Raw genomic sequence first — 12,934 nt, forward strand, 5'->3', positions numbered from 1 at the left:
ATTGACATTAATAAATTATTAATTATATGATCAATAAATTCACAATAAAAATTTTCAAAAATTTCATTTCTAAATTTTTATTTTTGCTAGCATAGACGAGAATGTAAGGACATTGTGAATACATGTTGCGTTTGTGTTTCTCGTTGTATTTTATGTTTTGCTCTCATTATAATTGCTCTCAGCTCTCATGTATTTCATAGGGCTGTCAGTTGGTAAACTACCAGCTACAGTGTATTTGTATTTGCTGTCAGAATTCAAAAGCGAACCGAAGACACAAACCCTTCTGCGCCACCTAGATATTGAAGGCGGAAATAGAGCAAGCCATATTGATTTAAAACTATTGCGCAGTAGAGAATAAATTACGTCGTAGAAAATCAACCCTGGTACAATAGTTACACAATCACTAGATATCATGACTTAGTTAGATACTCTCTCTATAATCGACCAATGGGAGGAAATTGCGTCGCAAGGATTAGGTTGAAACCAAGCTATCGCGCGTCGGTTAGATTACTATTGTGGAGTGCTTCGAGACAAACAGTTCGATTTTGTCGGAGTGATTTGAAAAGTTGATCGATTCTTATTTGAACAATATTCAACTAGATTTGAAGTGAGTTTTCGGTCGTTATAAGTGGTTTTAAATATTTCTGATTAGATTTATGTGCTTTATTTGTGTTTAGCGATTGAATTTGTCAAGCGTCATTTGAAATTAATTAGAGAAAATCTAATCGTTATTTGTCCTGGCTGAAGTGAATTCAGGTAAGCCTTTCTATTACTAAAATGAACAAATTAGTTAATATAAACCGCGTTGTGCAGGACAGTGAAGCCCAAGCAACGTGGGCTGCAAGTGTGGGCCCGTATTCGGCCAACCTCCAGTCCTGATCGGAGCTTTTTCGGACTCCGGCCGAAGTTGTGTGTGGATCGAGGGATCAAGGACACAAACGGATCCAATTAAAGTGGCCTACCCTAAAGAAAGTCGTATCGTGGAACCCCTCGAAAAGTTTGAGCGTGGTCTCGCTCGTCCATAAGCCGCGTGGCGTAGCCGAGAGACACCCAACGGCCTCACTCCATATCACCAGGGGATCTCTGTACCCCGAAGTACACGCCAGCGCGCGAGCCACGTGGGTGGTCCCGACCTTTTCACTGGTGACTACCAGAGGTAGGTTTTGAGCCAGTGTGTTATTCGATAGCGATCTTGGACGTCGCAGGAACTCCGACGTCGCGGAAATTCCGACGCGGGATATTCGTTGCAGAGCACCATCGCAAAGGTTAGACCGGTCCATTATTTTGCTCTGTAAAATTAGAAAACCGCATTGTATAAATCAAAATACATACCAATAGACTAAGATACGTGATGTCACAGGTAGGAAATAGTAGGTTTTCCTGAATTTCCTAATAAAATCTTAATTTGAGTTTTGTCCTTAATAAACTCGATAAATTCGATCGTTTTTTTTGTATTCGCGGTCGCAATTTTGATTTATTATTGAGAGTATATGTTTTTTATTGTTTTAGAGTTTATTTTTTTTTTTTGAAAGTTCATGTTGGTAAGTAATCATCTGGTTGATTGCCTATTGCGTTTATGTGTGTCGAGGTGCGACTTCGGTTCAGATCGAGCAATGACTTGCCCTGAGTAAGGTGGTCTCTTCCGGGTAATTAAGCAGAGCTAACGGTCCTTCTTTAAGGAAGGTGGCGCTTAAGCCGTCAACTTTAGTATCAAGAACGAACGTTACAAAGCGATGAACGAAACATTATCGCATAATTACACCAGCAAACTCGCAAAATAACATTCGAATTCTCATTTTGCGATTTCATCTTATTTATTATAACATCTCTACTTGCATTAGTATGTCTATTAACTCGTACAAATGCATTAGCGAATTTGTTTACGTATACATTCAAACACATATTAGAGAGAACCTGTTATGCGTACATGATGTGATGTGAAATGTGATAACAAGGAAAAATTTGCTCTCTGCTTGTGATTGTTGTGTGAATTCGTTGCGAAAGGGAAACATCATTCGGTAGTGAATAATTTTTCAACATAAAACCAATCAGTGACTGGGCATGGTGATTCAATTTTTGACTCGGTCCTGGTAGAAAAAAATGCCGAACTATACGTTTAACTTCGAGTTGCTTGCCGAACAGACCCATATTCGAACATCACAGGTAAGTTAGTTTGATTCAGGAAAACATTGAGATGAGTTAGAGTATCATCACAATTTATCAGCTTATTTCTTAAAAACCCTAATTAATCCACCTAGCGATGATGGTGCCTTTCTCGTGCTTTAAAATATCCTTTCAACAAAACTCAAGCGACATGTTGACGACATTGACATAAATACAAAATGAAAACTGCTTGCTAAATCTACTCAATATGGATACATTTTATATTAACATAACATCCAATATTCAGAAATTATAAAACAAAATTCAATCCATATGAGTGTCATGAAGCCGCAAAATTTTGAAACGTCATTTTAGATTTTCCGGTCATCATTTTATGACTCCGGATATCTACCCCAACTAAACTAACCGCCATCTTGAACATTGAGACACCATCTTGGATGTCCTGGTATTCATTTTTGGACCTAAAATTACATAAAATAGTCGCCGTATTGAATTTTATGATTTTCTGGTTACCAGTTTTGGACGAAGACCGGCATTCTTCCCTATTCAAACTCTATAGTCATATTGCAAACCTTGTGAAACAGCGGACAGTTTGGGGTTTCTGATTACAAATTTTGAATTCTGAACATATTTCCATACAAAATATGCCCATAATGCAAGAATTAAAAATCCTATAAAATAGGCACTTACTTGAATACTGGGCCATTATCTTGGATTTTGGACCGCTATCTTGGATACTCTGGTGGACTCCGAACATATTTCCCATACCAAACACCTCTATTTTACATAGTTTTAGAGCTCAAAATTCCTTAAAACAGCCGCCATCTGTTGACGCGATCAAAATCTTATTTTTCCCTTCAACGTTGACCCATCCTGCTATAAATTTACACTTTAGGAATCTGAAATGGTACGATTTGGTGAGATCGCTTTAGTTTTGTCTATATTTTGTTCTCTTTCATATATGTGAACTTAGACCGATTCGTCACTGTTGTTCATACCTAACGTTTATCAGGCCATTAAACAAAGCAACGACTTAATTTTTCACATGAACGTTGGTTCTGCTACACAAAAGCTAGTCTCTTAGGTTATCTAAGGCTATTTTCTTGCTAACCGTTCATTAGATTATCAAAAAATCTGCGATCTGATGTGTCGTACATACATACATACATTTATTTGTTCAACATCATTAAGACAAGACATAATCAACAATAGTACGCCACAATACTCGGTTTGTGGCTGCCGCTCTCCATCCTCGGTCGCGCCCAATGCTCGCCAAGTCACGCTCCACCTGGTCCGCCCATCGTGCTCTCTGCGCTCCACGCCTTCTTGTGCCAACCGGATCCGTTGCAAACACCAGCTTTGCAGGGTTGTTGTCCGGCATTCTTGCAACATGCCCTGCCCACCGTATCCTTCCGGCTTTGGCCACCTTCTGGATGCTGGGTTCGCCGTAAAGTGCAGCGAGCTCGTGGTTCATACTTCTCCGCCACACACCGTTCTCCTGCACACCACCGAAGATCGTTCTTAGCACACGTCGCTCGAAAACTCCGAGTGCTTGTAGGTCCTCCTCGAGCATGGTCCATGTCTCGTGCCCGTAGAGGATCACCGGTCTTATTAGCGTTTTGTACATGGTGCATTTGGTGCGTGGGTGAATCTTTTTTGACCGCAGTTTCTTCTGGAGCCCGTAGTAGGCCCGACTTCCGCTGATGATGCGCCTCCGAATTTCCCGGCTCACGTTGTTGTCAGCCGTCAGTAAGGATCCGAGGTAGACGAATTCCTCCACCACCTCGAAAGTATCCCCGTCTATCGTAACATTACTACCCAGACGGATCCGGTCGTGTTCGGTTCCGCCTACCAGCATGTACTTTGTTTTTGAGGCATTCACCACCAGTCCGACCTTTGCTGCTTCGCGTTTCAGGCGGGTGTACAGTTCTGCCACCGTTCCAAATGTTCTAGCGATAATGTCCATGTCGTCCGCAAAGCACACAAATTGTCCGGATTTTGTGAAAATCGTTCCCCGGCTGTTGAGCCCGGCTCGTCGCATCACACCTTCCAGCGCGATGTTGAAGAGTAGACATGAGAGTCCGTCACCTTGTCGCAGTCCCCGGCGAGATACGAATGAACTGGATAGTTCACCCGAAACCCTTACGCAGTTTTGCACACCGTCCATCGTTGCTTTAATCAGTCTAGTCAGCTTCCCAGGAAAGCCGTTTTCGTCCATGATTCTCCATAGCTCTGCGCGGTCGATACTATCGTATGCCGCTTTGAAATCGATGAACAGGTGGTGCGTTGGGACCTGGTATTCACGGCATTCCTGGAGGATTTGCCGTACGGTAAAGATCTGGTCCGTTGTCGACCGGCCGTCGATGAAGCCGGCTTGATAACTTCCCACGAACTCATTTGTTTTAGGTGACAGACGACGGAAGATGATCTGGGATAGCACTTTGTAGGCAGCATTCAAAATAGTGATCGCCCTGAAGTTCTCACATTCCAAATGGTCGCCTTTCTTGTGAATGGGGCAGATTACCCCTTCCTTCCACTCCTCCGGTAGCTGTTCGGTTTCCCAGATCCTGACTATCAGCCGATGCAGACAGGTGGCCAACTTTTCTGGGCCCATCTTGATGAGTTCAGCTGCGATACCATCCTTACCAGCTGCTTTGTTGGTTTTGAGCTGGTGAATGGCATCCTTAACTTCCCTCAGCGTGGGATGTGTCGTATATATGGGTTTGGTTCATTTTTATATTTGGTAATATCCGGTGGGATAGCCGAATCTGATTCCATGCTTCATGGACCATGACACTACCGGTTGTCCTAATTATGGTCTGAGATTATTTTAATGCTTATTTTTCACGTTTACCTAATCACCGCGATTTGATATATCGCATGTATGAGTTAGATTCACTTTTACTTTTAACCACTTTCGAAGCCACAGCTGAACCCGCAACACTACCGGGTCTGACCCTATTTTTCCATCAGGATGTCGATAAGTCGTGATCAGTCTTGTTAGAGATCACAGTCATTTGAACCTTATCGTCGATATTCGGCCTCCTTTGTCTCCGGTATTCGCAACACAATCAATCAAACTACTGTTCGAAACAAAAATGTCAAACGAATGCACTTCACCACGATAGCGACTTCGGAAGGCGGTTCGGCTTTTGTTATTCCTGTCTTATTCCATAACAAGAGCTATGGTGCCCATCTGTGTGCCGTATTCTATGCAACATGCAAGAATAAACTCATATTAACATTCATAAAATCGGAATTGGCTGAGAATCTATGCGTAATGCTAGAATTACACACGTGTCATCGTGTCAGATGACATTGATTTGACTCTTTCTTATGTTTATTGATCTTCGTTCTACTGCTCGTGTTGTGTGTAGGTATACTGAAAGACGGCTTGCGGTTGAAATTACTATTCTGAGGGTCAACATAAATGCACAACGCCACTTGATTTGTGCAGACTGAATTTCGTTTTAACTCAACAGATTAATGTTTTCAATTTTACCATGGACCCGATTTACAATTAAAAAAAGTTTCTGTTTGCAACCGGATTCGAACCAAGAATCTTGAGATCACCAAGCTCGCACGCTACCACTCGGCTATCGAACCGGTGGATATGAGAGGATACAGAATGCACACAAGAAGCGTTAATGGGTTGATGATGATGTTTTGCCATAGTAAATTTGAAAACATTTTTGTGGTTGTCATAACCGCAAGCCGTCTTTCAGTGTAAGAGGTAACGGTAGCGCACAAATGTAACAAAGCACCCGACTGCGGCAACGAAATGAAGGTAGTGAAAAGTGTCGAATGTTTACAAGACTGGTCGTGATTTGATACACCGCATCCATGGGTTTGGTTAAATTTTACATTATACTACCCGGATCTGATTCTGGGTAACTACTGGCTGAACCAAATATGGTCTGACATTATTGTCTTGTTAACTGCTCATCGGTTAATCAAAAGCGCTGCAAATTGAAGGTGTCACATGCAGAGTTTGACAATTTCGACGGGACTCTCGGAACCCATTCCGGAACACTACCAGTTGTCTTTAGAGTGACCTAAGGCTATTTTCTAGCTGTTCATCAGGTTATCGCAAAAGCCACGATTTGATGTGTCACATGCCTGGATTTGGTTTACTTTTACATTTGGCCTCTCCCGGCCACTCAAAACCGATTCCGAAACACTTGCTGGCCGTTCATTAGGTAATCTAAAAAGCCGCTATTTGATGTGACGCATGTACGGGTTTGTTTTTCTTTCAGATTTGACCACTTCGGTGGGAACCCCGGAACTGGTTCCGGAACACTACTGGTTCAAATATGGTCTGAGATGATATTCCTGCTCATTGTCCATCAGGTCATCGAAAATGCCGTGGTTTGATGTGTCGCATGCATGGGTTTGGTTCAATTGCATATTTGGCCACTTCCAGCGGGACGCCCAGAATCGGTTCGGGAACACTACCGGTTCAGATATGGTCTGAGACTATTTTCCTGCTTTCCGCTCATCAGGTTATTGAAAATGCCGTGGTTTGATGTGTCGCATGCATAGGTTTGATGCATTTTCATATCTGGTCCCTTCCTGGGGTACCGTTCCGGAACACCTAAATGGCCATATCTCCGGAACGGCTGGACCGATTCGAACCATTTTCAATAGGAAACAATGGGACCAGATTCCGCGTCGAATGAATCGTCAGTCATTGAAATCAGATGAGGTTTACTGCCAAAAAGTGATGTGAGTTTTTTTGTACACACACATACACACATACAAATGCATACACACAGGCATCACCTCAATTCGTCGAGCTGAGTTGATTGGTATATGTGACTCGACCCTCCGGGCCTTCTATCGAAAAGTCATTTTTGGAGTGAACATATAGCCTTTCCAGTACACTTAGTGTACGAGAAAGGCAAAAAGATGTGGTGTTAAGTGTAAGGTATCGGTTGTTAATCCAAAAGTGATAAGTTTGACACTGGGAGCGGCGTGAGTTGTCCTTTTTTGTTTTAATAAAAACATATCGCATAATACGATTTATAACATCGCAATATAGTACACGTCGTTAATCGCAGATGATATCGCTTCAACTCATACAGCACTATTCATGTTCCGTCAATGCACGCATATCGCCTCCACTTTTGCACGCATAGAACATATTTGCCGCAATTCATGCGATGAAACTTTTACGATTAGTTGCACGCACAACACGGTCGTAAACTTCGTTAAACGTGTAAATTGGTTGTCTGGGTCAGGTCTACTCTCGTAACATCAGCTATATCTGACATACTGAGTAACGTTTCATAACACTAGTTTACAAAATAAAACGAAAGTCGTGAACTTCTGTCAACGACCAAAATTTTTGAAGCATAATTTAGCGCTGATTTCAAAACAGTGCTTCAAAAAATTTAAAGTAGAACAGTTTTTGAGTTTCAGCTTAATATCGAGTTTTACAACTTTTTAAAATATGGAATTTAATAAAATTCAAATATCTTGCGTTTTGTTCAACCAATTTTAAATATTTTTCCATAAATTAAAAGCTGAATATAATACCATTCGATCATCTGAATGCAGGTTTTGCGTCAGACTGATAAAATTCAAGATATTGGCGAGTTTTGGGAACGATCTTCTGAAATGTTGGCAAAATTTCCAAAAATATATGAAGAAATGTATTTTTTTCAATAAGAAAAAAATAATTTAAAAATTCTTTCTCAACGTTTTTTTGACAAATCATATGTAGGCGAGATACAGTAAAAAATTCAGCTCAATTGGAGCATTGATTACGGAGAATGAGGTGTGTGAAGTGAGCGACTTTGCTTAAAAATAGATCAAAAATAGATTTCAAATCATCATCTTTGTATGGAAAATCGAAAAAATTTCCGCTCTACTGTAATTTTTTTCCTTCGCGTTTTCGAACTCAGGGCATTCTACACCAAAAACGATCATCAGCTTACCGAGTTCAAAAATGCTGTAAACTAGTGTAATCAACCGCGGTGACTGGACCAACCTGAAGTCTACTATATATTACTATGAAGATTTGGGATATTAAGGGTCGACCAAACTATCCTGAAGTTAAGCTCTTGATAGTAACAGTATTAATTCTCACAATGAACATTTAACTGTAATATGTAATCTCCCTGACATATCATGAGTAATTTCAAGATAGTTTTGAGATATTCCAGATCAACAACACTACTCCGGAGACCATAGCTTAAGTTCTACACATATGGAAATAGCTTTTGCTGCTATGTTAAGTAGTGTTATATAATCCACTGTACTTACCAAAGTAGTTAGAGGAACAATAATCGTTTTTATATATGTTTGGGATATTATGGGCTTCCTTACTGTAATGAAGCTAAGTTGAGAAAAACAACCACTGTAACTTTCAGAAGACTTACTGGATATGATTGATAACAAATCTTAAAAGCTACGATTTGAAAGAAGTTACCAATACACCCGTAGACTTTACGATCTAAACTCAAGAATAGTTTGGATGACCTAGAATATCCAGAAAAATTATTCTGCATAATATTCTTCCGTTTTATGCTATTGATCACCAAAACTACAGTAAAACGTAGATAAAACTCTTTGATAACGCTTGCAAAAAATCCGGCTTCAAATGGTTAAGGAGACGATATAACAACCGTGCTGACCGATATGGTAATGGCGGATGATGTTGACCTGGCGATTGTTGGTACTGTAAACCGGGGTCAAATTGATCTTTGGGTTGAAATTGATCAGACGTTTTTCCCCGAAAATAAAACATATTTTAAATAATTTCCTTATTAATATCGTATATTTTAGGACTCCAATAGCACGATTTATGCAAGGAAACTATTTAAAATAAGCTAAATCTTGAAGAAAAACGTCTGATCAATTTCGACCCGAAGATCAATTTGACCCCGGTTTACGGTACCAAGAGTATCCGAGCAGGAGAAAATAGCTGAAGAATATCAAACTCAGGTATGGAAAATCGAATACTTACAACCTGAATGAGGTATTAAGAAGCCCTGCAAAAGAGGTAAAATACCTAAAATAATAGCTGATGTGTGTTCTGAGCATAGCCCGTGAATAATGACATCAGGTATGGCAATACCTAAATAATAATCGGCGATTTTTTCATACAAAATAGTGATTTTTCCATAATTCAACAATACCTCAACAATACCAGCAGTCCTCAACACCAAGTCAATAACTCGTTGAGATATTTTATTAATGTCTACTAAATATCAAAACAAGTTATTTCCAATACCTGTGTAACCGACCAATACATTGTCTTGGTATGTTACCTGATTTTGGTATGCTGCAGTTATGTGTCAGCTATTCGTTCCTGCTCGGGTACCTTAACTTAGGAACGGAGCAGAGTCGATTATTGACGTCACTTTTTGTAGTCCTGGCCTAACAAGTAATTCGAACTGGAGGGTACAAATTTAGCAGTTAAACTACTATGATAGAGCAATAAGCAAGTGGAAAGTAGACATTATGCTGAAATTCAGCTTGTTTTAATGCTAATTATTGCTTAAATTGATTATTAGTAACCTGGAAAGCGAATACGGCACCGATTGATTCCGTTTTCTTTGTTACATAATGGGGTATCGCGCCACTTTTGCGATGGCTTCTATATTCGTCTGTTTTCCACTATAACTCAGTCAATTTTGAACCAATTGACTTGAAATGTTGTACACGGGTAGATACTATACCTATCTCACCACATTCCAAAAGTTGTGTCAATTGATTCAAATTTGGCTGAGTTATAGTGGAAAACAGACGAATATAGAAGTGGTTCTTAAAGTGAGCGCGATTCGCTCACTTAAAACAAAAATATACAAAAAAAAAATAATCAAATCAAACCAGTGCTTCATTCTATTGTTATGAGTAAGATGCACTACGTGTATTAAAGAAACCCTAATAATCATATCTTCATTTCTCTGATATTACCATTGCAGGTAGCGTGGATGCACTTCGAGCAGTCTGCAATTCTCACTGTACATAACCATGTGATAACGCGTAATCCGCGGATCAGCGTGACACATGACAAGCACGATAAGCACAAAACATGGTTCCTACACATATCAAACGTCCAGGAGGAGGACAAAGGCCGCTACATGTGCCAAATCAACACCGTGACGGCCAAGACACAGTTCGGTTATCTGCACGTTGTCGGTAAGTTACGATCTCACGATAAATGGAACACGTTTTACGCGATGATTTCACTCCATTATCCATGTTCTTGAGAGAAAAAAATAGGTGGAAGCAAAAACATCGTTGTAATGAAATTCACTTCCCTTCGGAAGAAGGCACAATGCTAGATAATTCAATTCAGATTGTGCTCCACCCGGTGTGATGCTTCCACCTCTCGTCTAATCACGCACCGACATTGTCATCTGAAATTGTTTTCCGCCTGTGAAATCGATATTCTATTCAATCACACCGTCGTCGGTTGTCGTCAATCGAATCGTTTCCAACGATTTTACCTGCTTGCAGACGGTGAACTGCAACTCCCAGAAGGAAACGGAAGATTAACGGTTCTGTATCATTCGACAGACAGCTCCGACGAAGAGCTTGTTCCCCAAGGAAGTGGATTTGGTGAAATTCAATCGGGAATAATAGCCACCAGAGAAGAAGCTGAAGCAGGAATTAAATTAAAGCTAATTAGGCGATCGGAGCAGAAAATTGGTACTAATCATGTATTTGGCACGAACTATGCTTTTTAGAGTGAAAGCTCGTGTAAAACACTGTCTGCTGGATTTCAAAGTTTGCGGATTCCAAACTGAACAGCATATTGCTCAGCAAATACTGGCGCTTGAACAACAGATCTAGGAGTACATGCGCAGGACGAAAGATTTTCAGCCTCTTACCTCCAAAAAAATGTAATTGAAGGCATTGAAATCGTTACTTGACAAAACAGATATCAGGTATCCGAAGGCCGGCCCCAGAGGCACGTTATGCTCCATTTGGGACATTTGTGCCATCGCCAAAATGACAGCCTATTTCATCATCTACCTGAGGGAAAAGGAAGGAAAAAGGATTTGGATGGGGATAGGGACAGGTAGGGAAATAGGGAAAAAAAAATCCCTGGAAGAGGGTACTAACGCACAAGCGTACCACAATGGGTTCAAACAGCGCCCTGAAAAGGGCACTGTAATAACGCATAAAGCGAAAGAGAGCCTATAGCTCTTTACCACAGCGGGTTAAGAACAACAGAATATCCTGAAGATTCAGGTTTCTGAAGTCAGTTTCACTTAATAAGTGTTTACCGAATACTCGGAAACGCACTTGCGCAAGAACTGGACAGTTACATATCAAATGATACGAAGTTCCATTATCGGATTCACAGCTATCACATGCAAATGAATCAGCTTGCTGAATATTCGCCATGTGATAGCTGAGTCGGCAGTGGCCAGTCAATGCTTTGACCATAATGCTGCAATTCTGCTTTGACAGATTTGTAAGATACTTCGCCACCCTTGGAGATGGCTCAGTACAATACAATTTGGTTTGACGACATGACTCCAAACTATTCCAGTATTGTCTGTGTTGAGTGGCAGCCCAGGTATGAATCTGAAGCTTTACCCAACACTTCGATATCGGAATAGCTGGCTCAGGGCCAATGAAGTCATGTGATGCTCCAGTGCGAGCTAACTCATCAGCCAATTCATTTCCAGCAATGGAAGAATGGCCAGGTACCCATACAAGGTGAACAGCGTTTGCTGCATGCAGCTCCTCGATTCGAGTACGACAAGCGATAACTACCTTCGACCTAGAGTTGGCCGAAGAAAGTGCTTTAATAGCAGCCTGACTATCTGAACAGAAGTATATTACTTTGCCCATTACGTGCTGCTGAAGTGCTGACTGCACTCCGCACATAAGAGCAAAGATTTCGGCCTGAAAAACGATGCAGTGTCTACCAAGTGAGTAAGACTGATACAGCCTTAGCTCACGAGAATAAACACCAGCACCCGCCCGACTTCGAGAAGGTAGCCATTAGTGTAACATACGATGCCGTCTGAAATACTTCTTTCCAGATAACCAGATGTCCATTCTTCCCGGGAAGGGAAATTTGTGGAAAATATCCTATATGGAAAATTACAAGGAATTGTAAGATCACTTGGAGCAAGGACAACTTTGTCCCAATTCACCAAAAGTGGAAACAATGAGGTGTGTGTTGAACTGCGGTTCACAGGAGTTTCCTCTAGTAAACCGAGTACCCATAGGCGGTAAGTGCAAGAAAGTGCTTCTTGTTTGAGATGCATGTGTAGTGGGGCAACGTCAAAGAGAACTTCGAGCGCTGCCGTATGAGTTGAAGAGAACGCTCCAGACATCGCCATTAAGCACATCCTTTGGAGATGGCCTAACTTTGATTGGACCATTCTTACTTCGCCCTTTTGCCACCATACAAGACATCCATAGGTCAATATTGGACGAACAACATTTGTGTAAATCCATTTGATATACTTGGGTTTTAACCCCCAAGTTGTACCAAAGGTTCGCCGGCATTGCCCGAAGGCCATACAAGCTTTCTTGATTCTGAACTCAATGTGGAAGGTGTCCAGGAAAGCTTGGAATCAAGAATGACTCCAACGTACTTTACCTGTTCAGTCACATTGATTTCAGAATCAAAGAGACGTAAAGGTCGAACACCATTACGGTTTCGCTTACAATAGATATTTTACTCCGATTTACCGAAAGGCTATATTGGCGACACCAACCCTCAATTACCTGAAGAGCGTTTTGCATCAGATCGAAAAGGGTGCTGATGCACATACCGACTAACAATGTTAGGTAGTCGTCGGCAAAACCATAAGTAGGAAAACCGCTAATATTG

The 12,934-nt window shown here is 41.0% G+C and overlaps 1 protein-coding gene across 1 annotated transcript in view; it reads left to right on the plus strand.

Moving 5' to 3' along the window:
* Window positions 1-12,934, plus strand: part of LOC115264937 (lachesin-like) — a 378,560-nt gene that overhangs the window by 131,030 nt on the left and 234,596 nt on the right. Inside the window, exon 4 of the mRNA XM_029869087.2 lies at window positions 10,056-10,272. Within this exon, the coding sequence (XP_029724947.1) occupies window positions 10,056-10,272 (217 nt within the window). The remainder of the gene's footprint in view (window positions 1-10,055; window positions 10,273-12,934) is intronic.

The sequence above is a fragment of the Aedes albopictus genome, chromosome 2, assembly GCF_035046485.1.
Source record: "Aedes albopictus strain Foshan chromosome 2, AalbF5, whole genome shotgun sequence".
Lineage (NCBI taxonomy): Eukaryota > Metazoa > Arthropoda > Insecta > Diptera > Culicidae > Aedes > Aedes albopictus.